Source organism: Procambarus clarkii, chromosome 1 (genome assembly GCF_040958095.1).
Source record: "Procambarus clarkii isolate CNS0578487 chromosome 1, FALCON_Pclarkii_2.0, whole genome shotgun sequence".
NCBI lineage: Eukaryota > Metazoa > Arthropoda > Malacostraca > Decapoda > Cambaridae > Procambarus > Procambarus clarkii.
This window is the reverse complement of record NC_091150.1, coordinates 53,551,521-53,573,417: the sequence shown is the minus strand read 5'-3', so window position 1 is coordinate 53,573,417 and position 21,897 is coordinate 53,551,521. Positions and strand designations below refer to the sequence as shown.

Here is a 21,897-nt window from a genome sequence, read left to right as displayed (position 1 = left end):
TGGTCGTTTAACCCCCAATGTCTTCATCCCTTGAGCACTAGCCCCTCCCCCCTTACCCTTCCCTATCCCTCCCCCTCCCCCCATCCCAAATCCTTATCCTGACCCCCTTCCAAGTGCTGTGTATAGCCGCTATGGCTTGGCGCTTTCCCCCCCTGCAACCCGTCCTCGACTCAAGTCCATTACATCCAGCGGTCGCCCCCACAGACGCATTCATAAATTTTAACATGCTGTTCATTCAAAACAAGAATTTTCTCAAATATAAATTAATATTATAATATATTAGCATATTGTGCATATATAGGCATAGGTTAGGTTAGGTTAGGTGTTTAGGTTCGGTTGGCGATTATTTGCATTTGTAGTACGTGGGTGAAGCATTTATAGCGTTGTGGTTCGAACAAAACTCGTCAGTGAAGCACTTGTTCCGGAAGTGTTCGAACGAAATCAGTTGTGAGTCATGTGTAAACCGCTTTTCATTCATAAACAGGGGGTTTGGCGGGTGGATGGAATCACTTTTGGATCTTTGTTTGGAGGACGGGCTGCCCCCTGATAGCTCCCTCCTTCCCTCAGCCCGTGCTTCTCTGGTTCATTCACGTTTCCTGAGTTCTGAATACGGATCGAATCCAACTAATCCGGAAACGCTGAGAGCGACGGTGTCGCCTCTTGCAGGTCGGGGTTCAATCCCCCGACCGTCCAGGTGGTGGTGGGGCACCATTCCTTCCCTCCGTCCCGTCCCGAATCATTATCCTCATATCCGAGTGCAGTACAGTCGTAACGGCTTAGCGCTTTCTCCTCACAATGACCTTGTCGTCTTATAAACAAAAGAATAAGACAAGAAACGAAGAAAAAAACAACTGCAAATCAAGATGCAAGAGCCGCAGTAACTAGCACACAAGCAGGAGTAATAGAGATACATTAATGGTTGTTGTTGTGGCAGTAATGGTGGGTGTTGTGGGGGTAATGGTGGGTGTTGTGGGGGTAATGGTGGGTGTTGTGGCAGTAATGGTGGGTGTTGTGGCAGTAATGGTGGGTGTTGTGGGGGTAATGGTGGGTGTTGTGGCAGTAATGGCAGGTGTTGTGGCAGTAATGGTGGGTGTTGTGGCAGTAATGGTGGGTGTTGTGGGGGTAATGGTAGGTGTTGTGGCAGTAATGGCAGGTGTTGTGGCAGTAATGGTGGGTGTTGTGGCAGTAATGGTGGGTGTTGTGGGGGTAATGGTGGGTGTTGTGGCAGTAATGGCAGGTGTTGTGACAGTAATGGTGGGTGTTGTGGCAGTAATGGCAGGTGTTGTGGCAGTAATGGCAGGTGTTGTGACAGTAATGGCAGGTGTTGTGGCAGTAATGGCAGGTGTTGTGGCAGTAATGGCAGGTGTTGTGGCAGTAATGTTGGGTGTTGTGGGGGTAATGGCAGGTGTTGTGGCAGTAATGGCAGGTGTTGTGACAGCTGGTGTGGTTGTAACGGAAGGCATTATAACAACAACAACGACAGGTGTTGTGGCACAGGAACTGTAAACACCTCGAACTAGAGCCACATTAGTGGTCCAAGAGGTGCTCACCAACCTCACTCTTCTCTCTCTCTCTCTCTCTCTCTCTCTCTCTCTCTCTCTCTCTCTCTCTCTCTCTCTCTCTCTCTCTCTCTCTCTCTCTCTCTCTCTCTCTCTCTCTCTCTCTCTCTCTCTCTCTCTCTCTCTCTCTCTCTCTCTCTCTCTCTCACGACCTATCATCGCCAGAACTTGGGGCTTCCTCCCCCTTTGATCTCCGGAAACACTAAAGTGGGATGCCCGCCTCTCCCAGCCTCCAGCTGCACGCCTCTCCCACCCTGCAGCTGCACGCCTCTCCCAGCCTCCAGCTGCACGCCTCCCCCAGCCTGCAGCTGCCCGCCTCTCCCAGCCTGCAGCTGCACGCCTCTCCCAGCCTCCAGCTGCACGCCTCCCCCAGCCTGCAGCTGCCCGCCTCTCCCAGCCTGCAGCTGCACGCCTCTCCCACCCTGCAGCTGCACGCCTCTCCCAGCCTGCAGCTGCACGCCTCTAGCCCAGCCTGCAGCTGCACGCCTCTCCCAGACTCCAGCTGCACGCCTCTAGCCCAGCCTGCAGCTGCACGCCTCTCCCAGACTCCAGCTGCACGCCTCTCCCAGCCTCCAGCTGCACGCCTCTCCCAGCCTGCAGCTGCCCGCCTCTCCCACCCTGCAGCTGCACGCCTCTCCCAGCCTGCAGCTGCACGCCTCTCCCAGCCTCCAGCTGCCCGCCTCTCCCAGCCTGCAGCTGCCCGCCTCTCCCAGCCTGCAGCTGCACGCCTCTCCCAGCCTCCAGCTGCACGCCTCTCCCAGCCTCCAGCTGCACGCCTCTCCCAGCCTCCAGCTGCACGGCTCTCCCAGCCTCCAGCTGCCCGCCTCTCCCAGCCTCCAGCTGCACGCCTCTCCCAGCCTCCAGCTGCACGCCTCTCCCAGCCTCCAGCTGCACGGCTCTCCCAGCCTGCAGCTGCACGCCTCTCCCAGCCTCCAGCTGCCCGCCTCTCCCAGCCTCCAGCTGCCCGCCTCTCCCAGCCTGCAGCTGCACGCCTCTCCCAGCCTGCAGCTGCACGCCTCTCCCAGCCTGCAGCTGCACGCCTCTCCCAGCCTGCAGCTACACGCCTCTCCCAGCCTGCAGCTGCACGCCTCTCCCAGTCTGCAGCTGCACGCCTCTCCCAGCCTGCAGCTGCACGCCTCTCCCAGCCTGCAGCTGCACGCCTCTCCCAGCCTGCAGCTGCACGCCCCTCCCAGCCTGCAGCTGCACGTCTCTCCCAGCCTCCAGCTGCACGCCTCTCCCAGCATGCAGCTGCACGCCTCTCCCAGCCTGCAGCTGCACGCCTCTCCCAGCCTGCTGCTGCACGCCTCTCCCAGCCTGCAGCTGCACGCCTCTCCCAGTCTGCAGCTGCACGCCTCTCCCAGCCTCCAGCTGCACGCCTCTCCCAGCATGCAGCTGCACGCCTCTCGCAGCCTGCAGCTGCACGCCTCTCCCAGCCTGCAGCTGCACGCCTCTCCCAGTCTGCAGCTGCACGCCTCTCCCAGCCTCCAGCTGCACGCCTCTCCCAGCATGCAGCTGCACGCCTCTCCCAGCCTGCAGCTGCACACCTCTCCCAGCATGCAGCTGCACGCCTCTCCCAGCCTGCAGCTGCACGCCTCTCCCAGCATGCAGCTGCACGCCTCTCCCAGCATGCAGCTGCACGCCTCTCCCAGCATGCAGCTGCACGCCTCTCCCAGCCTGCAGCTGCACGCCTCTCCCAGCATGCAGCTGCACGCCTCTCCCAGCCTGCAGCTGCACGCCTCTCCCAGCCTGCAGCTGCACGCCTCTCCCAGCATGCAGCTGCACGCCTCTCCCAGCCTGCAGCTGCACGCCTCTCCCAGCATGCAGCTGCACGCCTCTCCCAGCATGCAGCTGCACGCCTCTCCCAGCATGCAGCTGCACGCCTCTCCCAGCCTCCAGCTGCACGCCTCTCCCAGCATGCAGCTGCACGCCTCTCCCAGCCTGCAGCTGCACGCCTCTCCCAGCCTGCTGCTGCACGCCTCTCCCAGCCTCCAGTTGCCCGCCTCTCCCAGCCTGCAGCTGCACGCCTCTCCCAGCCTCCAGTTGCCCGCCTCTCCCAGCCTGCAGCTGCCCGCCTCTCCCAGCCTGCAGCTGCACCTAAGAACTCCATTCCGGCTATTAACAGTTTAAAGTAATTATGTGAGTTGAATCTGATGACCAATCAAGAAAAAGTTTTCAGGATAGTGAGAGGGAGCAGGGTGTAGATGGAGGCTGCCAGGGTGTAGATGGAGGCCGCCAGGGTGTAGATGGAGGCTGCCAGGGTGTAGATGGAGGCCGCCAGGGTGTAGATGGTGGCCGCCAGGGTGTAGATGGAGGCCGCCAGGGTGTAGATGGAGGCTGCCAGGGTGTAGATGGAGGCCGCCAGGGTGTAGATGGTGGCCGCCAGGGTGTAGATGGAGGCCGCCAGGGTGTAGATGGAGGCTGCCAGGGTGTAGATGGAGGCCGCCAGGGTGTAGATGGTGGCCGCCAGGGTGTAGATGGTGGCCGCCAGGGTGTAGATGGTGGTCGCCAGGGTGTAGATGGAGGCCGCCAGGGTGTAGATGGTGGCCGCCAGGGTGTAGATGGAGGCCGCCAGGGTGTAGATGGTGGCCGCCAGGGTGTAGATGGAGGCCGCCAGGGTGTAGATGGAGGCTGCCAGGGTGTAGATGGAGGCCGCCAGGGTGTAGATGGTGGCCGCCAGGGTGTAGATGGTGGCCGCCAGGGTGTAGATGGTGGCCGCCAGGGTGTAGATGGTGGCCGCCAGGGTGTAGATGGAGGCCGCCAGGGTGTAGATGGAGGCCGCCAGGGTGTAGATGGAGGCCGCCAGGGTGTAGATGGAGGCCGCCAGGGTGTAGATGGTGGCCGCCAGGGTGTAGATGGAGGCCGCCAGGGTGTAGATGGTGGCCGCCAGGGTGTAGATGGAGGCCGCCAGGGTGTAGATGGAGGCTGCCAGGGTGTAGATGGTGGCCGCCAGGGTGTAGATGGAGGCCGCCAGGGTGTAGATGGAGGCTGCCAGGGTGTAGATGGTGGCCGCCAGGGTGTAGATGGAGGCCGCCAGGGTGTAGATGGTGGCCGCCAGGGTGTTGATGGTGGCCGCCAGGGTGTAGATGGTGGCCGCCAGGGTGTTGATGGTGGCCGCCAGGGTGTAGATGGAGGCTGCCAGGGTGTAGATGGTGGCCGCCAGGGTGTAGATGGAGGCCGCCAGGGTGTAGATGGTGGCCGCCAGGGTGTAGATGGAGGCTGCCAGGGTGTAGATGGAGGCTGCCAGGGTGTAGATGGAGGCTGCCAGGGTGTAGATGGAGGCTGCCAGGGTGTAGATGGAGGCTGCCAGGGTGTAGATGGAGGCTGCCAGGGTGTAGATGGAGGCTGCCAGGGTGTAGATGGAGGCCGCCAGGGTGTAGATGGAGGCTGCCAGGGTGTAGATGGTGGCCGCCAGGGTGTAGATGGTGGCCGCCAGGGTGTAGATGGAGGCCGCCAGGGTGTAGATGGAGGCCGCCAGGGTGTAGATGGAGGCCGCCAGGGTGTAGATGGAGGCTGCCAGGGTGTAGATGGTGGCCGCCAGGGTGTAGATGGAGGCCGCCAGGGTGTAGATGGAGGCTGCCAGGGTGTAGATGGAGGCTGCCAGGGTGTAGATGGAGGCTGCCAGGGTGTAGATGGAGGCTGCCAGGGTGTAGATGGAGGCCGCCAGGGTGTAGATGGAGGCCGCCAGGGTGTAGATGGAGGCTGCCAGGATGTAGATGGAGGCTGCCAGGGTGTAGATGGAGGCTGCCAGGGTGTAGATGGAGGCCGCCAGGGTGTAGATGGAGGCTGCCAGGGTGTAGATGGAGGCTGCCAGGGTGTAGATGGAGGCTGCCAGGGTGTAGATGGAGGCCGCCAGGGTGTAGATGGAGGCCGCCAGGGTGTAGATGGAGGCCGCCAGGGTGTAGATGGAGGCTGCCAGGGTGTAGATGGAGGCTGCCAGGGTGTAGATGGAGGCTGCCAGGGTGTAGATGGAGGCTGCCAGGGTGTAGATGGAGGCTGCCAGGGTGTAGATGGAGGCTGCCAGGGTGTAGATGGAGGCTGCCAGGGTGTAGATGGAGGCTGCCAGGGTGTAGATGGAGGCTGCCAGGGTGTAGATGGAGGCTGCCAGGGTGTAGATGGAGGCTGCCAGGGTGTAGATGGAGGCTGCCAGGGTGTAGATGGAGGCTGCCAGGGTGTAGATGGAGGCTGCCAGGGTGTAGATGAAGGCCGCCAGGGTGTAGATGGAGGCCGCCAGGGTGTAGATGGAGGCTGCCAGGGTGTAGATGGAGGCTGCCAGGGTGTAGATGGAGGCCGCCAGGGTGTAGATGGAGGCTGCCAGGGTGTAGATGGTGGCCGCCAGGGTGTAGATGGTGGCCACCAGGGTGTAGATGGTGACCGCCAGGGTGTAGATGGAGGCCGCCAGGGTGTAGATGGAGGCCGCCAGGGTGTAGATGGTGGCCACCAGGGTGTAGATGGCGGCCGCCAGGGTGTAGATGGCGGCCGCCAGGGTGTAGATGGTGGCCGCCAGGGTGTTGATGGTGGCCGCCAGGGTGTAGATGGTGGCCGCCAGGGTGTTGATGGTGGCCGCCAGGGTGTAGATGGAGGCTGCCAGGGTGTAGATGGTGGCCGCTGGGTGTAGATGGAGGCCGCCAGGGTGTAGATGGAGGCTGCCAGGGTGTAGATGGAGGCTGCCAGGGTGTAGATGGAGGCTGCCAGGGTGTAGATGGAGGCCGCCAGGGTGTAGATGGAGGCCGCCAGGGTGTAGATGGAGGCCGCCAGGGTGTAGATGGAGGCTGCCAGGGTGTAGATGGAGGCTGCCAGGGTGTAGATGGAGGCCGCCAGGGTGTAGATGGAGGCTGCCAGGGTGTAGATGGTGGCCGCCAGGGTGTAGATGGTGGCCGCCAGGGTGTAGATGGAGGCCGCCAGGGTGTAGATGGAGGCCGCCAGGGTGTAGATGGAGGCCGCCAGGGTGTAGATGGAGGCTGCCAGGGTGTAGATGGTGGCCGCCAGGGTGTAGATGGAGGCCGCCAGGGTGTAGATGGAGGCTGCCAGGGTGTAGATGGAGGCTGCCAGGGTGTAGATGGAGGCCTCCAGGGTGTAGATGGAGGCCGCCAGGGTGTAGATGGAGGCTGCCAGGGTGTAGATGGAGGCTGCCAGGGTGTAGATGGAGGCTGCCAGGGTGTAGATGGAGGCCGCCAGGGTGTAGATGGAGGCTGCCAGGGTGTAGATGGAGGCCGCCAGGGTGTAGATGGAGGCTGCCAGGGTGTAGATGGAGGCTGCCAGGGTGTAGATGGAGGCCGCCAGGGTGTAGATGGAGGCCGCCAGGGTGTAGATGGAGGCTGCCAGGGTGTAGATGGAGGCTGCCAGGGTGTAGATGGAGGCTGCCAGGGTGTAGATGGAGGCTGCCAGGGTGTAGATGGAGGCTGCCAGGGTGTAGATGGAGGCTGCCAGGGTGTAGATGGAGGCTGCCAGGGTGTAGATGGAGGCTGCCAGGGTGTAGATGGAGGCTGCCAGGGTGTAGATGGAGGCTGCCAGGGTGTAGATGGAGGCTGCCAGGGTGTAGATGAAGGCTGCCAGGGTGTAGATGGAGGCCGCCAGGGTGTAGATGGAGGCTGCCAGGGTGTAGATGGAGGCTGCCAGGGTGTAGATGGAGGCCGCCAGGGTGTACATGGAGGCTGCCAGGGTGTAGATGGTGGCCGCCAGGGTGTAGATGGTGGCCACCAGGGTGTAGATGGTGAACGCCAGGGTGTAGATGGAGGCCGCCAGGGTGTAGATGGAGGCCGCCAGGGTGTAGATGGTGGCCACCAGGGTGTAGATGGCGGCCGCCAGGGTGTAGATGGCGGCCGCCAGGGTGTAGATGGTGGCCGCCAGGGTGTAGATGGTGGCCGCCAGGGTGTAGATGGTGGCTGCCAGGGTGTAGATGGAGGCCGCCAGCGTGTTGATGGTGGCCGCCAGGGTGTAGATGGTGGCCGCTGGGTGTAGATGGAGGCCGCCAGGGTGTAGATGGAGGCCGCCAGGGTGTAGATGGATGCCGCCAGGGTGTAGATGGATGCCGCCAGGGTGTAGATGGCGGCCGCCAGGGTGTATATGGTGGCCGCTGGGTGTAGATGGTGGCCGCCAGGGTGTAGATGGTGGCCGCCAGGGTGTAGATGGAGGCCGCCAGGGTGTAGATGGAGGCCGCCAGGGTGTAGATGGAGGCCGCCAGGGTGTAGATGGTGGCCGCCAGGGTGTAGATGGAGGCCGCCAGGGTGTAGATGGAGGCTGCCAGGGTGTAGATGGTGGCCGCCAGGGTGTTGATGGTGGCCGCCAGGGTGTAGATGGAGGCCGCCAGGGTGTAGATGGTGGCCGCCAGGGTGTAGATGGTGGCCACCAGGGTGTAGATGGAGGCTGCCAGGGTGTAGATGGTGGCCACCAGGGTGTAGATGGAGGTCGCCAGGGTGTAGATGGTGGCCGCCAGGGTGTTGATGGTGGCCGCCAGGGTGTAGATGGAGGCCGCCAGGGTGTAGATGGTGGCCGCCGGGTGTAGATGGTGGCCGCCAGGGTGTAGATGGTGGCTGCCAGGGTGTAGATGGTGGCCGCCAGGGTGTAGATGGTGGCCGCCAGGGTGTAGATGGCGGCCGCCAGGGTGTAGATGGTGGCCGCCGGGTGTAGATGGTGGCCGCCAGGATGTAGATGGTGGCTGCCAGGGTGTAGATGGTGGCCGCCGGGTGTAGATGGTGGCCGCCAGGGTGTAGATGGTGGCCGCCAGGGTGTAGATGGAGGCCGCCAGGGTGTAGATGGTGGCCGCCAGGGTGTAGATGGTGGCCGCCAGGGTGTAGATGGTGGCCGCCAGGGTGTAGATGGTGGCCACCAGGGTGTAGATGGAGGCCGCCAGGGTGTAGATGGTGGCCGCCGGGTGTAGATGGTGGCCGCCAGGGTGTAGATGGTGGCCGCCAGGGTGTAGATGGAGGCCGCCAGGGTGTAGATGGTGGCCGCCAGGGTGTAGATGGTGGCCGCCAGGGTGTAGATGGTGGCCGCCAGGGTGTAGATGGTGGCCGCTAGGGTGTAGATGGTGGCCGCCAGGGTGTAGATGGTGGCCGCCAGGGTGTAGATGGTGGCTGCCAGGGTGTAGATGGAGGCCGCCAGGGTGTAGATGGCGGCCGCCAGGGTGTAGATGGTGGCCGCCGGGTGTAGATGGTGGCCGCCAGGGTGTAGATGGTGGCCGCCAGGGTGTAGATGGAGGCCGCCAGGGTGTAGATGGTGGCCGCCAGGGTGTAGATGGAGGCCGCCAGGGTGTAGATGGAGGCTGCCAGGGTGTAGATGGTGGCCGCCAGGGTGTAGATGATGGCCGCCAGGGTGTTGATGGTGGCCGCCAGGGTGTAGATGGAGGCCGCCAGGGTGTAGATGGTGGCCGCCGGGTGTAGATGGTGGCCGCCAGGGTGTAGATGGTGGCCGCCAGGGTGTAGATGGTGGCCACCAGGGTGTAGATGGAGGCTGCCAGGGTGTAGATGGAGGCCACCAGGGTGTAGATGGAGGCCGCCAGGGTGTAGATGGTGGCCGCCAGGGTGTTGATGGTGGCCGCCAGGGTGTAGATGGAGGCCGCCAGGGTGTAGATGGTGGCCGCCGGGTGTAGATGGTGGCCGCCAGGGTGTAGATGGTGGCTGCCAGGGTGTAGATGGTGGCCGCCAGGGTGTAGATGGTGGCCGCCAGGGTGTAGATGGCGGCCGCCAGGGTGTAGATGGTGGCCGCCGGGTGTAGATGGTGGCCGCCAGGATGTAGATGGTGGCTGCCAGGGTGTAGATGGTGGCCGCCAGGGTGTAGATGGTGGCCGCTAGGGTGTAGATGGTGGCCGCCAGGGTGTAGATGGAGGCCGCCAGGGTGTAGATGGTGGCCGCCGGGTGTAGATGGTGGCCGCCAGGGTGTAGATGGTGGCCGCCAGGGTGTAGATGGAGGCCGCCAGGGTGTAGATGGTGGCCGCCAGGGTGTAGATGGTGGCCGCCAGGGTGTAGATGGTGGCCGCCAGGGTGTAGATGGTGGCCGCCAGGGTGTAGATGGTGGCCGCCAGGGTGTAGATGGTGGCCGCCAGGGTGTAGATGGAGGCCGCCAGGGTGTAGATGGAGGCCGCCAGGGTGTAGATGGAGGCCGCTAGGGTGTAGATGGAGGCCGCCAGGGTGTAGATGGAAGCAGAGGCAGGAACGTCACACACAGAGCCTCAGTGTTCTCATCAGTAGTGATGACTACTGAGTGAAGAGTGATGAGAGTCGAAGCCTTGATTAAACAAAAATCATCAAAGAAAACGGATAAAAGCCAGGGTCGACTAATCCAGAAGAGGAAGAAATGAAAATTTAAATGAAAAACGGAAGCTCTCTTATCTGTAAGAGGAATGTTTGTCACTTTGTCGAAAGTTGGAGGCCAGACGCTTGGAGCTAATCTCACCCAAATTGGCAGAGGGACTGGTCTGGGGTGCGGGATAAACATAGGCTGGTCGGGGTCGCCAGCATTCAAATGGAAACACCGTGCCAGGATCACATTCAGACCCTACTACGATTTTTGGCTTTGGTCGCCAGCTACACAGCTTAATGCCTTCAAAATAAATATTAGAAAAAAATGCTTTTATAGTAATACACAACTCACTGATTTCGGGAAAGTTAACTGAAGTCTCCTGCTATCTATAATGTTCCCAAACTTGCACAAAAAATCCCATCCTGCAACAGTCTTGTTTCTCAGGTCACACTCCGTTTTCAGGGTAAAGGGGAAGCGCTTTTATTTTTTAGTTCTCACCGGCCACCTCCCACACATTAGACAATTATATTGTTTTAGAAGATACCGAAACAGAGACAAAGACAGAAACAGACACACACAGAAATATACTGCAGGTGTGTCGTCAACATACCTGCAGTATATACCTGCAGTAGACGTGCAGTATATACTGCAGGTATGTTGATGACATTTTTACACAGGTACCTGATGTCAGACATCTGCAGGAGCTGAAGGAGGCATTTGAGCAGAATTCTGTGTTGCGTTTCACTTACAAGATGGAGAAGGATGCGAAGCTGCCCTTTCTAGATGTAACAGTCATGGAAAGGAGCGGAGGTTTCCACACTGCAGTCTACACTAAGGAAACAAACATAGGAATGTGCCTGAATGCCAACAGTGACTGCCCGGACAGGTACAAGAGGAGTGTTGTTAACGCATATGTCGACCTTGCTCTCAGCCACAGCTCAGAATGGAAGCAAGTCGACGAAGAACTCTGTAGGGTAAGGCAGGTCCTAGTCAACAACGGCTTCTCCAATGGTTTCGTGGAAGACATCATAAGAAGGAAAGTGAAACGCCATGCAACCTCTGAAGAGACAACTAACACAACACCTATACCCCCTATTAGACTATTTTACAGGAACTTCTTTTCCACAGCCCATAAAACGGAGGAAAGGGTCCTGAAAGATATTGTCAGTAGAAACGTTATCCCTACAGACAAAAATCAGAAGATACAACTGACGATTTACTATAATACCAGAAAAACGGCCAGCCTACTCATGAGAAACTCTCCAGACACAAAGCAGAACGCTTTAAAAGAGACCAACGTCGTCTATGCCTTCAAATCCCCTCTTGGGGACTGTAAGCCTCAAAAAACCCAGTATATAGGCAAGACAACAACATCTCTTTCCAGGCGTTTAACGACGCATAAGCAACAGGGCTCCATTAAGGAACATATAATCTCTTCCCACAAACAAACCATCACCAGAGAAATCCTAGCAAACAACACAGAAATCATCGATAGATACAGCGATAGCAGACGGCTGGACGTCTGCGAGGCACTACACATCAAGAAGTCAACACCAGCAATCAACAGCCAATTAATGCACAACTATGTTCTACCCACTTCAAGACTCCGCTCCAATATAGAAGCATCAAGAAATATGGACCAATAGGCTTTCTACAATTACTTCCATTCAATACCCATTGTTTCGTGTTCTGTCTTGTGTTTGAATTTAATACCCATTCAATACCCATTGTTTCGTGTTGTGTCTTGTGTTGGAATTTAATACCCATTCAATACCCATTGTTGAAAGTTCGTTTTTTCACCTCATCCACCTCACCCAAATGTAGATATAAACCTCGAAGATGTGTAAAGCTCTATTCAGTTTCAGTTGTGTGTTTGTAAACTAAAGTCTTTGAAAATGTAATAAGTTTTACGAAACGCGCTCAAGTGTCGCGTCAGACTAGAAATAAAAATGAATTTTGGAGAATTGATCTTTGAATTACCATCAACAGTGAAAAGAAATGTAAGAAAGATAGAGAAAATTCGTGTTAGAATTATTAATCTTACTTTTTCGGTTATATTTAATAATATATATATATATATATATATATATATATATATATATATATATATTTAGTATATATAATATATATATATATATATATATATATATATATATATATATATATATATATATATATATATATATATATATATATATATATATATATATATATATATATATATATTAGTATATTTTGGTAGCAGTCTTTCTTGTAAACATATGTTGTTGAATATGACCGAAAAGGTAAGATTAATAATTCTAACATGAATCTTCTCAATATTTCTTATGTTTTTCTTCACTGTCCGTGGTAATAAAAATAACAATTCTCCGAAATTCATTTTTTAATTGTCTGACGCCTGAACGCGTTTCGTAATTCGTATTACATTTTCAAAGACTTAATTTACACACAAATTCTTCGTACTTATACTTTATTGGATGAGATGATATAGTACAAAAGTTTTGGGTGAGGTGACAAAGCTATGACAGAACACGAATCAATGGGTATAAATTGGGTATGAAAACATAAGAATGGAAGTAACTGCAGAAGGCCTATTGGCCCATACTTCCTCTTGCTGCTTCTATGTTGGTTCGGGGTCTTGAAGTGGGTAGAATATAGTTGTGCATTAATTGGCTGTTGTCTGCTGGTGTTTACTGTTTGATGTGTAGTGCCTCACTGATGTCGAGTCTCCTGCTATCGCTGTATTTATCGATGATTTCTGTGTTGCTTGTTAAGATTTCTCCGGTGATGGTCTGGTTGTGAGAAGAGATTATATGATCCTTGATGGAGCCCTGTTGTTTGTGCATAGTTAATCGCCTAGAAAGAGACGTTGTTGTCTTTTCTATATACTGAGTTCTTTGGGGCTCAGTATATATTTTATTTAAAATTTACCAGCGTCTCCCATGAAGTATTAAAGGTTACGAAAACACTCAGACATAGTCCACTCCGGGCTCACCATAGCCTGTGCTACTTGAAACTTTTGTTCCGAGTAGTTGAATCTATAGATTCAACTACTCGGAACAAAAGTTTTAAGTAGCACAAGGCTATGGTGAGCCCGGAGTGGAAGCTCAGACATATTTCAAAATTTCAGTATTTACGGAGGACACACAGCTGTGTCCAAAATGGATCTCTCAATGTCATTTATTCTTTTCTCCAGGGCCAAGGGTCCTGACGTGTCCAGGCAGAGGTAGCTAACACTATAGAAATATAATTTATATATATAAATGGAGAGAGAGAAAGGTGTTCTGATATACAATCATGGACTCTGAAGACTCCCCCCCCCCCCCCCTCAGCGTTTACATATATGCAATAAATCAAGTCTGTGATTGGTAAAATTTGCAATCAATTCCCGACAAAAATATTTAAAAACTATTAATTGATGCCTCCAAAAAATAACTGGAACAGTTCCTGCCATCCTAATTGTATTTAGATTTTTCCCCCGCCATAATTGCTTTAATAAAATGACGAGCACCACATTGATCCAAGAGTCGTGGAGGAGCTGCTCTTACGTTGATCCAAGAGTCGTGGAGAAGCTGCTCTTACGTTGATCCAAGAGTCGTGGAGAAGCTGCTCTTACGTTGATCCAAGAGTCGTGGAGGAGCTGCTCTTACGTTGATCCAAGAGTCGTGGAGGAGCTGCTCTTACGTTGATCCAAGAGTCGTGGAGGAGCTGCTCTTATGTTGATCCAAGAGTCGTGGAGAAGCTGCTCTTATGTTGATCCAAGAGTCGTGGAGAAGCTGCTCTTATGTTGATCCAAGAGTCGTGGAGAAGCTGCTCTTATGTTGATCCAAGAGTCGTGGAGAAGCTGCTCTTATGTTGATCCAAGAGTCGTGGAGAAGCTGCTCTTATGTTGATCCAAGAGTCGTGGAGAAGCTGCTCTTATGTTGATCCAAGAGTCGTGGAGAAGCTGCTCTTATGTTGATCCAAGAGTCGTGGAGAAGCTGCTCTTATGTTGCACTAGACTCTCCTTCACCAACTGGCCCGCTCTTGCTCCAGGATCTTGCCAACGAAACAAGAACTAAATTGCCAGAGCTCTTAAGAACATAAGAATTAACAAAGCTGCAGTTTGGGCCCATTTGGCCCAATCGAGGCAGCTCGTACTTATATCCCCCCAAACTTTTATATATGTGTCTACCCTACACTTGAAACAATCGAGCGATCCCACGTCTTCGTTGCTATTGGTCCATAGATCAACAGTAACAATGATCCTGTAGCACAGTGGTCTACGTCCTGGGCTCTTAACCGCTGGACTTAGGTTGAAGCGCCGGGCAGGAGAGAAAAGGTGGGCATGTTTCCCTTCACCTGATGACACTGTTCACCTAGCTGTGTACACTGGTACCCCGGGAATAAGGCGGCTGTTGTGGGATGCATCCTGGGAAAGTCAGTAGTTGAAAGGTCAGACCTCGACGAGACTTAAGACAAGATTCCTCTCCCAGACAAAGTGAATTAAATATCATAACATTAATTCTGCATAATTAAAAAATAATGGTTATTGTTCATGCATAGTTAAGATTAACGGTGTCGGTCTTTGTCAATGCTACTTAGCCAAACATAATAAAAATTTAAAAGTTTTTTGCAAAATGGGTACATTTGCCTCAGAAGTGAGCAGTGACAACTCCCGACCCAACCCGTCGACATTCGGCCACTGTCTGGCCCTGGCATCGTCCTCATTATCTATTGTTTATGTAATCATGTTCACTGTCTCACACTCACCATGGCTCCCTCTCGTGTCCATGTCTTCTGACGATTTAGGATAACTCGAGAGAATTAACAACCTCTTTCCCGCCAAAACTCTCTACCTCATAATCTTGCTGTACCCCGCCAAAAATAACGTCCGCTATACATTTTCACTTTCCCACCAAAACTCTCCTACCTCGCAGTCTTCAAAATTTCCTGCCAAAATGATATATCGCTCAGTTTTATTGTCTGGTTCCCCCTCAAGCATTATTCTTTCAGCGGAAAGTTTTTTAATTTTACGTTTAAAGTTTTTCTATCATATTTTTTCCAACTTTTGACGACCCCTTGAACCTACTCTCCAATCCCACCCTCACTACTGGCTGCTCCACAGTGCCTCTTCTACACCCAACACTCCCTCCTTCAACACTGGCTGCTACACAGAGCCCCCTCACTACACCTACACTCCCTCCCTCAACACTGGTTGTCTCACAGGGCCTCCCTCAACACTGCTGCCTGGCAATGAACCTCAATATAACTTCTCTCTTTCACACCATATTGTCCTATCCTGCTCGTGTTTCCCGCCAGAAGAGCCAACCATTACTCAGCGTCAGACTTTTACAATAAATCTCTCTAACGTGTGGTCAGCCATCTATGTCCTCTTGCAGTTAAGTCACCTCCTCATTTTTTTACATTCTAATCTTATGAACAGCAGCTATTCCTCCTCCTCGAGGATTACTGTAGTCGCACCCTGCAAGTGACTCATCCATAATCTCATCATTCAACAACTTTTAGACAACACTGGAACAAGTTGGCGTCGCGCCCGCCAACATTTCCCGCCATAATCATATCACTCAACTTGACTTTTCCCGCCAAAACTTTCCAAACTCCCGCGCCCTGAGTTTTCCCGCCATTATCGTGTCGCATAGTTTTCATGTTGAAGTGATCGCGTTTGCCAGAGTTTTCTCGCTGTAAGTTTCTAAATTGCCACCAATATATCTTCCCTTACAATTTATTGGATAAAACTACAGTTCAGTTACTAAATTATGTTTACCAATACGCCATGCTATTCACCCTTCCCGCCAAAACAGTAATTTTTAATAGTTCAAAAAAGATCTAGTAAATTAATAGTTAATGGGCCCAGTGGCCAACTAGCAATTTGTATTGCCCTCACACTGGACCTGCCAGGGGCGCCTCAAGCCACAAACAACGAGGTCTGGGTAACCACTGTTATCTACTACAATAAGATTGATGTTCCACGACAGATTACCAATTTTTTTTGTTTTTCTACTTTCAGCTTACATCTCAGATTTTGAATAAATCTGCGATTTAGACCCAAGATTTCTAAGCATCCATAATTTTAAGGTATGCAATAAATGAAAACTGGTTCGATTTCAATCAAACTTTTTATATTAGTTGTATATAAAAAAGGGCTTCAACTGGTCCAAGTCTCAGCATCGTAGCATAAATAGGAAGGGAGAAAAAAATATTGAATTATGTGTCAACAATTTTGCTTAATGATAACAAATTAACATCAAACAAGTGTCAGTTGAAATCATGACTATGACTCTCAGCTATCACAATAGCATATAATAAAGGATTTTAATAATTTTATAAAAAAAAAATGTAATTAAAAAAAACTAGATTAAATTTTTTCTCATTTTTGGTTAACCCGATTTGCATTAAACTTATACACTATACTGAACGTAAGCCAATCTGTAAAGGAGCCAATTTTGAAGGAAATTGATTGATATCAACCTCAGCCGCAGGTGGCAGAATCATTGACCGAATTATTTTCCAAGTAACATAATAGTGACTCTACTTTTTCATTTATTAATCCATTTACGTGAAACTTATGCCTTATATGTAAAGCTTACGTCTTTACATTATTACTTAGGCGTTATTTTCCTAAATCCATTTATTGATTTTATAAATATTTATAAACACCATTTTTGGCATAATCTTTTATGTAAACTTTGAAAACCCATATTATTGCACTAAATATATTTTTGATAAAAATCCAAAGACAAATCCTTTATTATATGCTAATGTGATAGCCGAGTGTCATAGAAATGATTTCTGTTGACACTTGTGTTTGTAGTCATTTTGAAAATGTTAAAAAATCGTTGAATAATAAGTTTTTTTAATTTTTTCTCACTTTCTATTTACTCTGTGATGCTAAAACTTGGACCAGTTGGAGCCCTTTTTATATATAACTAGTCAATAAAGGTTGATTGAAATTTATCCACTTTTAATAAATTAAGTTATGCCCCTTATTGGGGGACATGATGTCCCCCAATAAGTTCGATTTAATGTTAAATAGCCTGATGTTCCCCTTAAGAACTAGTTCGATTTTAGTCAAACTTTTTTGACGGGCTGTATATGAAACAATATATATGTATCAATAACATTAGAGTAAATGTTTTGTTTGTAATGCATTAATGTTATTTTCTCTTCATTGACTCTGGTAACGAGCGGAGGTTTGTTCAAGAGGTTTCAGGAAACTTTTTATAAGAGATGATGATGGTTCACTGATTGTTTCCAGGATGTCCTGAAGTGATGATGGGCCACTGATTGTATCAGCAATGCCCTGTGACGTCATGATAGTCTCCTGATTGTTTGCAGGATGCAGGCGACGAGTCACAATAACGTGGCTGAAGAATGTTGACCAGACCACATACTAGAAGGTGAAGGGACGACGACGTTTCGGTCCGTCCTGGACCATTTTCAAATCGAGTTTCCAGGATGTTCTGTTAGCTCATGATAACCTGCTGATTGTTTCTATGATATCCTGAGGCGATGAATGTATGCTGATTGTTTTAGAGGGGGTCCTGGCGGCTCTGAACACGAACCATTCTTGGCGGCTCTGAACACGGACCATTCTTGGAGGCTCTGAACACGGACCATTCTTGGAGGCTCTGAACACGGACCATTCTTGGAGGCTCTGAACACGAACCATTCTTGGCGGCTCTGAACACGGACCATTCTTGGAGGCTCTGAACACGAACCATTCTTGGCGGCTCTGAACACGGACCATTCTTGGAGGCTCTGAACACGGACCATTCTTGGCGGCTCTGAACACGAACCATTCTTGGCGGCTCTGAACACAGACCATTCCAGGAGGCTTTGAACACAGACCATTCCAGGAGGCTCTGAACACAGACCATTCCAGGAGGCTTTGAACACAGACCATTCCAGGAGGCTCTGAACACAGACCATTCCAGGAGGCTTTGAACACAGACCATTCTTGGCGACTCTGAACACGGACCATTCCTGGCGGCTCTTGCACCGTTACGAACAATGTTCGTAACAGTGCAACAATGTTCACAACGGTGCAACAATGTTCACAACGGTGCCAAAGCATCACGTTGTGGGGCAAATATATCCATCAATATCTTTATTATGATTATTGTTCTGTCTTCGTGTGTGTGTGTCTTCTGTCTCTTTGTTTATTCACCTTTTCCGTTGTTGTCTTTCAATGTTATTCTTATTTTCTGTTTCTAACCCCACTATCCTTCTCTCGCCTCCTTTTCGGACACATACATAAATGTGGAAGTAAATGGAGAGAGAGAGAGAGAGAGAGAGAGAGAGAGAGAGAGAGAGAGAGAGAGAGAGAGAGAGAGAGAGAGAGAGAGAGAGAGAGAGAGAGAGAGAGAGAGAGAGAGAGAGAGGAGAGAGAGAGAGAGAGAGAGAGAGAGAGAGAGAGAGAGAGAGAGAGAGAGAGAGAGAGAGAGAGAGAGAGAGAGAGAGAGAGAGAGAGAGAGAGAGAGAGAGAGAGAGAGAGAGAGAGGAGAGAGAGAGAGAGAGAGAGAGAGAGAGAGAGAGAGAGAGAGAGAGAGAGAGAGAGAGAGAGAGAGAGAGAGAGAGAGAGAGAGAGAGAGAGAGAGAGAGAGAGAGAGAGAGAGTCCTTCCCTCCTCTAAGGAAAAGGAACAAATTCCAGGAAAACCAATCCGCCTGTCTCTAACACCTGCTAGCACGACGGTCACTTGTTTTTCCATTGAAATATTTCCTGCACGAGACCAGAGTCAAGGGTTGTTTTTTTTCAGTTGTTTGGGTGTTATCGGGTGTTGTGCTTGCTTCTTTGGGTGTTATCGGGTGTTGTGCTTGCTTCTTTGGGTGTTATCGGGTGTTGTGCTCGCTTCTTCACTAGTTCGTGTGTCTTTTATAGTTTTTCTGCCGATTAAAATTATTTTTTTTTTTTATGGGGAAGTATGTTCACTGGCTCCACAATATTAATTAACAGTCTACTATTTTCTATATGTTTATTTTTTCTTATAGGGGTACCACCTCTGGTGCAAGTGTAGGGACCCATAGCCTTGGAGAAGAAAATAAAGAGTACCCAGACAAGACCTTGTGGATCCTCACTGAACACTTTGATATTTTCTTCTCCTACCACCCCTATTCTTTTGGTATGTGTGTATATTTATCTAACTTTATTTGAAAATGTCATTACACAAAAAAAAGTTACAATATTGATTACATGCAGGGTACAAAGCTGCTTGTCACAAGTTGAACAGCTCCTCCAGCTCCTCAGATGGCGGGCAGGAACCGTGGATGCAGTGAGCATTTCCTCTCTAGATTGCCACACTAAGGCGCTGAAAAAGAATGTTTAAACTTGGAGGAGTGTTATTCTATCTTAAGTGTTTCTGTGATATTTTGTATTAGTAATTTTCACTCTCTGACCTCTACAATTTGTTTGGTTCATGGCTCTTTTGCCAGGTGGACCATTGTTTCCCACTCAATGGTGGTTGAAATCTTTGTTGGTTAGTATCTCAGCTCTCATTATTCTTGTTTCCTCCTTTGGATTATTGTCATAGATAGAATTTCAAGGATAAAAAGTCAACTAAGTTTATTGTAATTTCACAGCAGACTTCAGGATGCTATCATCGTAATTTTGTCGTTTCCTAATGAAACAATTCCTTTCGTTTAGTCCATATACCGGTAGGTTCCTCTTATTGACAGCTGCTCAAGGTTATCTTTTATTTTCTCAACACTGCACTTCCTTCTCCTCCTTCTTCCTCACAATTTCTTATTCGACTAAAGAACACAGCATATGTTGTACATTTATTTTCCTTTCCAGCAATGATAGTACAATAGAGTCGTCTTTAGCTCTATCTTTTATCTCCCATATTTCATTGGGGAGTCCATCTGGATTTGTGCTCCAGATTTTAGGGTTCCGTTCGGGGTTATGGTACCAGGTGCGATCAATGTTTCTCTTGGTGGTTGGTTTGGGGAAGGGGAGGTTTGGGTGGTAGTGGGTGGCAAGAGGGTGAACCCCTAACCTCCCCTTCCCTCCTATCCCTTCCCCCCCCCCCTCCCCCTCCTCCCCCACAACCACACTGCATCTCACCTTCAGTGAGTCACCGACTCTCGTAAAGAGATCTCATAAATATATTTTATTTTCCTGTTGTCTGTTGACGCTCACACGAGATTGGGGTTAACGGCGCTTCAGGGTGACATGTTTCATGATTCCTGGTCTTACACACACACACACACACACACACACACACACACACACACACACACACACACACACACACACACACACACACACACACACACACACACACACACACACACACACACACACACACATACACATACACACACACACACACATACACACATACATTCTTTCAAGTAGAAAGAAATATTTTAGTGTCAAAGTAGTTGACAAACGGAATGCAGCCGTTTGTCAACTACTAAGTGATGTGGTGGAGGCAGACTCCATACACAGTTTCAAATGTAGATATGATAGAGCCCAATAGGCTCGGGAATCTGTACTGTACGCTGGAATATTGAAGGGGGAAACTATGATGAGATAAGAAAATTTCTAATAGGAATACCATGGGAGACGTGTGGGGAAAAACTGCCGGGATTGATATGAGAGGAGATCTAGTAGGGACTTGTACTGTACTAAAATTTAAAATTACTGTATGCAAAATTAATTTAACTAAAGTCTCTAGCTAGGGTCGTAAATCCTAGCTCCTCTTTTCCTAATGACAGTCTGTGGGCTGTAAGGGGCAGGTGGGGGTGAATGAAGAGGTTGATTGAAGTTCCATAATCCGCCTGCAGGCAATTATCTCACATCAGCTTGTATTTTTAATACAAGTATAAGATTTTAGTAAATTGAGTTCTATGACTGTACACTGGTTCTGTTTAAATCAGGGATTTAAACATGTACATAGTCCAGCCTAACATAATAACTATCTAGAGCCAATATTCATTTACTATAAAAACAACAATTTAAATTGTGGAAGTATATTAAATGACCTTAAATGTGGTCTAAATACTAGTTAATTAAGTACCAAAGATTATATTCAATTAGATAAACTTATATTATAACTAAGTAAGCAATTGTTAACTTAATTTATATGATCAAGTATATATAGATATATTCGGTTTATATGAAGAGATTCAGTCAGCCTGGCTGAATCTCCTCCCAGACTAGGGACACTTATGAGGCAGTGAACCTCACGAGTGTCTACGGTCCTGGAAAAAGATTCAGTTGCTGCAATATTAATAAACTTACTGAAATATGAGGCATTGCCTCACCCTATAACCGACAGACAGACTTATTAGATATATTAAAGTTATACAAGCATACAGTTGGCCAATTAATACACTAAATAACATTCAATATACTTCTCTGAATGCCGGATGCCTGTCTGACAATGTGCCAGACCAGATAACTCTCTTGTCGAGTTTAGGCACGATATTTTATATCACAGCTTTGCTGTATAATGTTCTAGTAGCTTCGCTTATTGGTTATGTCCTTAATTGCGGTTGCAATGAGTTAGGATGGGTGATGATGGTGGAGACGGTGTCACTTTGTGTGCTCAACTCTACACTCTTATATAGAAATGTTCTAGGATTTTTCCTTGTAGATATATTGTCCAGCTACTCCCCCAGTTCTAGAGAGTAATCACTGGTGATAATGATAATTGGATAAGGTGACCGAAGCTGAATAATTGTTCGCTAAGCACCGTGATACGTTTTCACTGTTTGTAAACACACTCGTTCTGACCTCGGGGTGTGGTGGGCGCTTCTCTCCCAGCCATCGGCCCCCCCCCCCCCCCCCCCATGCTTCCTGAGCAAGGTAGCCTTCAATGAATATTGATTGATTATTTTTACTATCTAGACATATGATTGAGATAAGATGTGATTATAATATGATTAGATATAGGATTTAAAGATTATAAATAGTACTGGAAAGTACTATTGATTCTCATTAAGGATTTGATTTAACCCCCTACCGAAGATCGATTCAATTGTTCCAATAGTTTAAATTAAGAAATCCTTCTAAAAGCTTCTGGATCCTTGAGAAATCACGTACAAAGTCACGTAGGAAACCAAGGGCCCTATGGTTGTACGTGATCATAGGTG

At 50.3% G+C, this 21,897-nt stretch overlaps 1 protein-coding gene across 1 annotated transcript in view; it reads left to right on the top strand.

Moving 5' to 3' along the window:
* Positions 1-1,771: 1,771 nt before the first annotated feature.
* The window catches only part of LOC123754614 (proline-rich protein 36-like), a 20,461-nt gene continuing 335 nt past the window's right edge, over positions 1,772-21,897 (top strand). The window contains exons 1-2 of the mRNA XM_069322637.1: positions 1,772-3,687; positions 21,821-21,897. The exon at positions 21,821-21,897 is cut by the window's right edge and continues 42 nt beyond it. Of these exons, the coding sequence (XP_069178738.1) occupies positions 1,772-3,687; positions 21,821-21,897 (1,993 nt within the window). The remainder of the gene's footprint in view (positions 3,688-21,820) is intronic.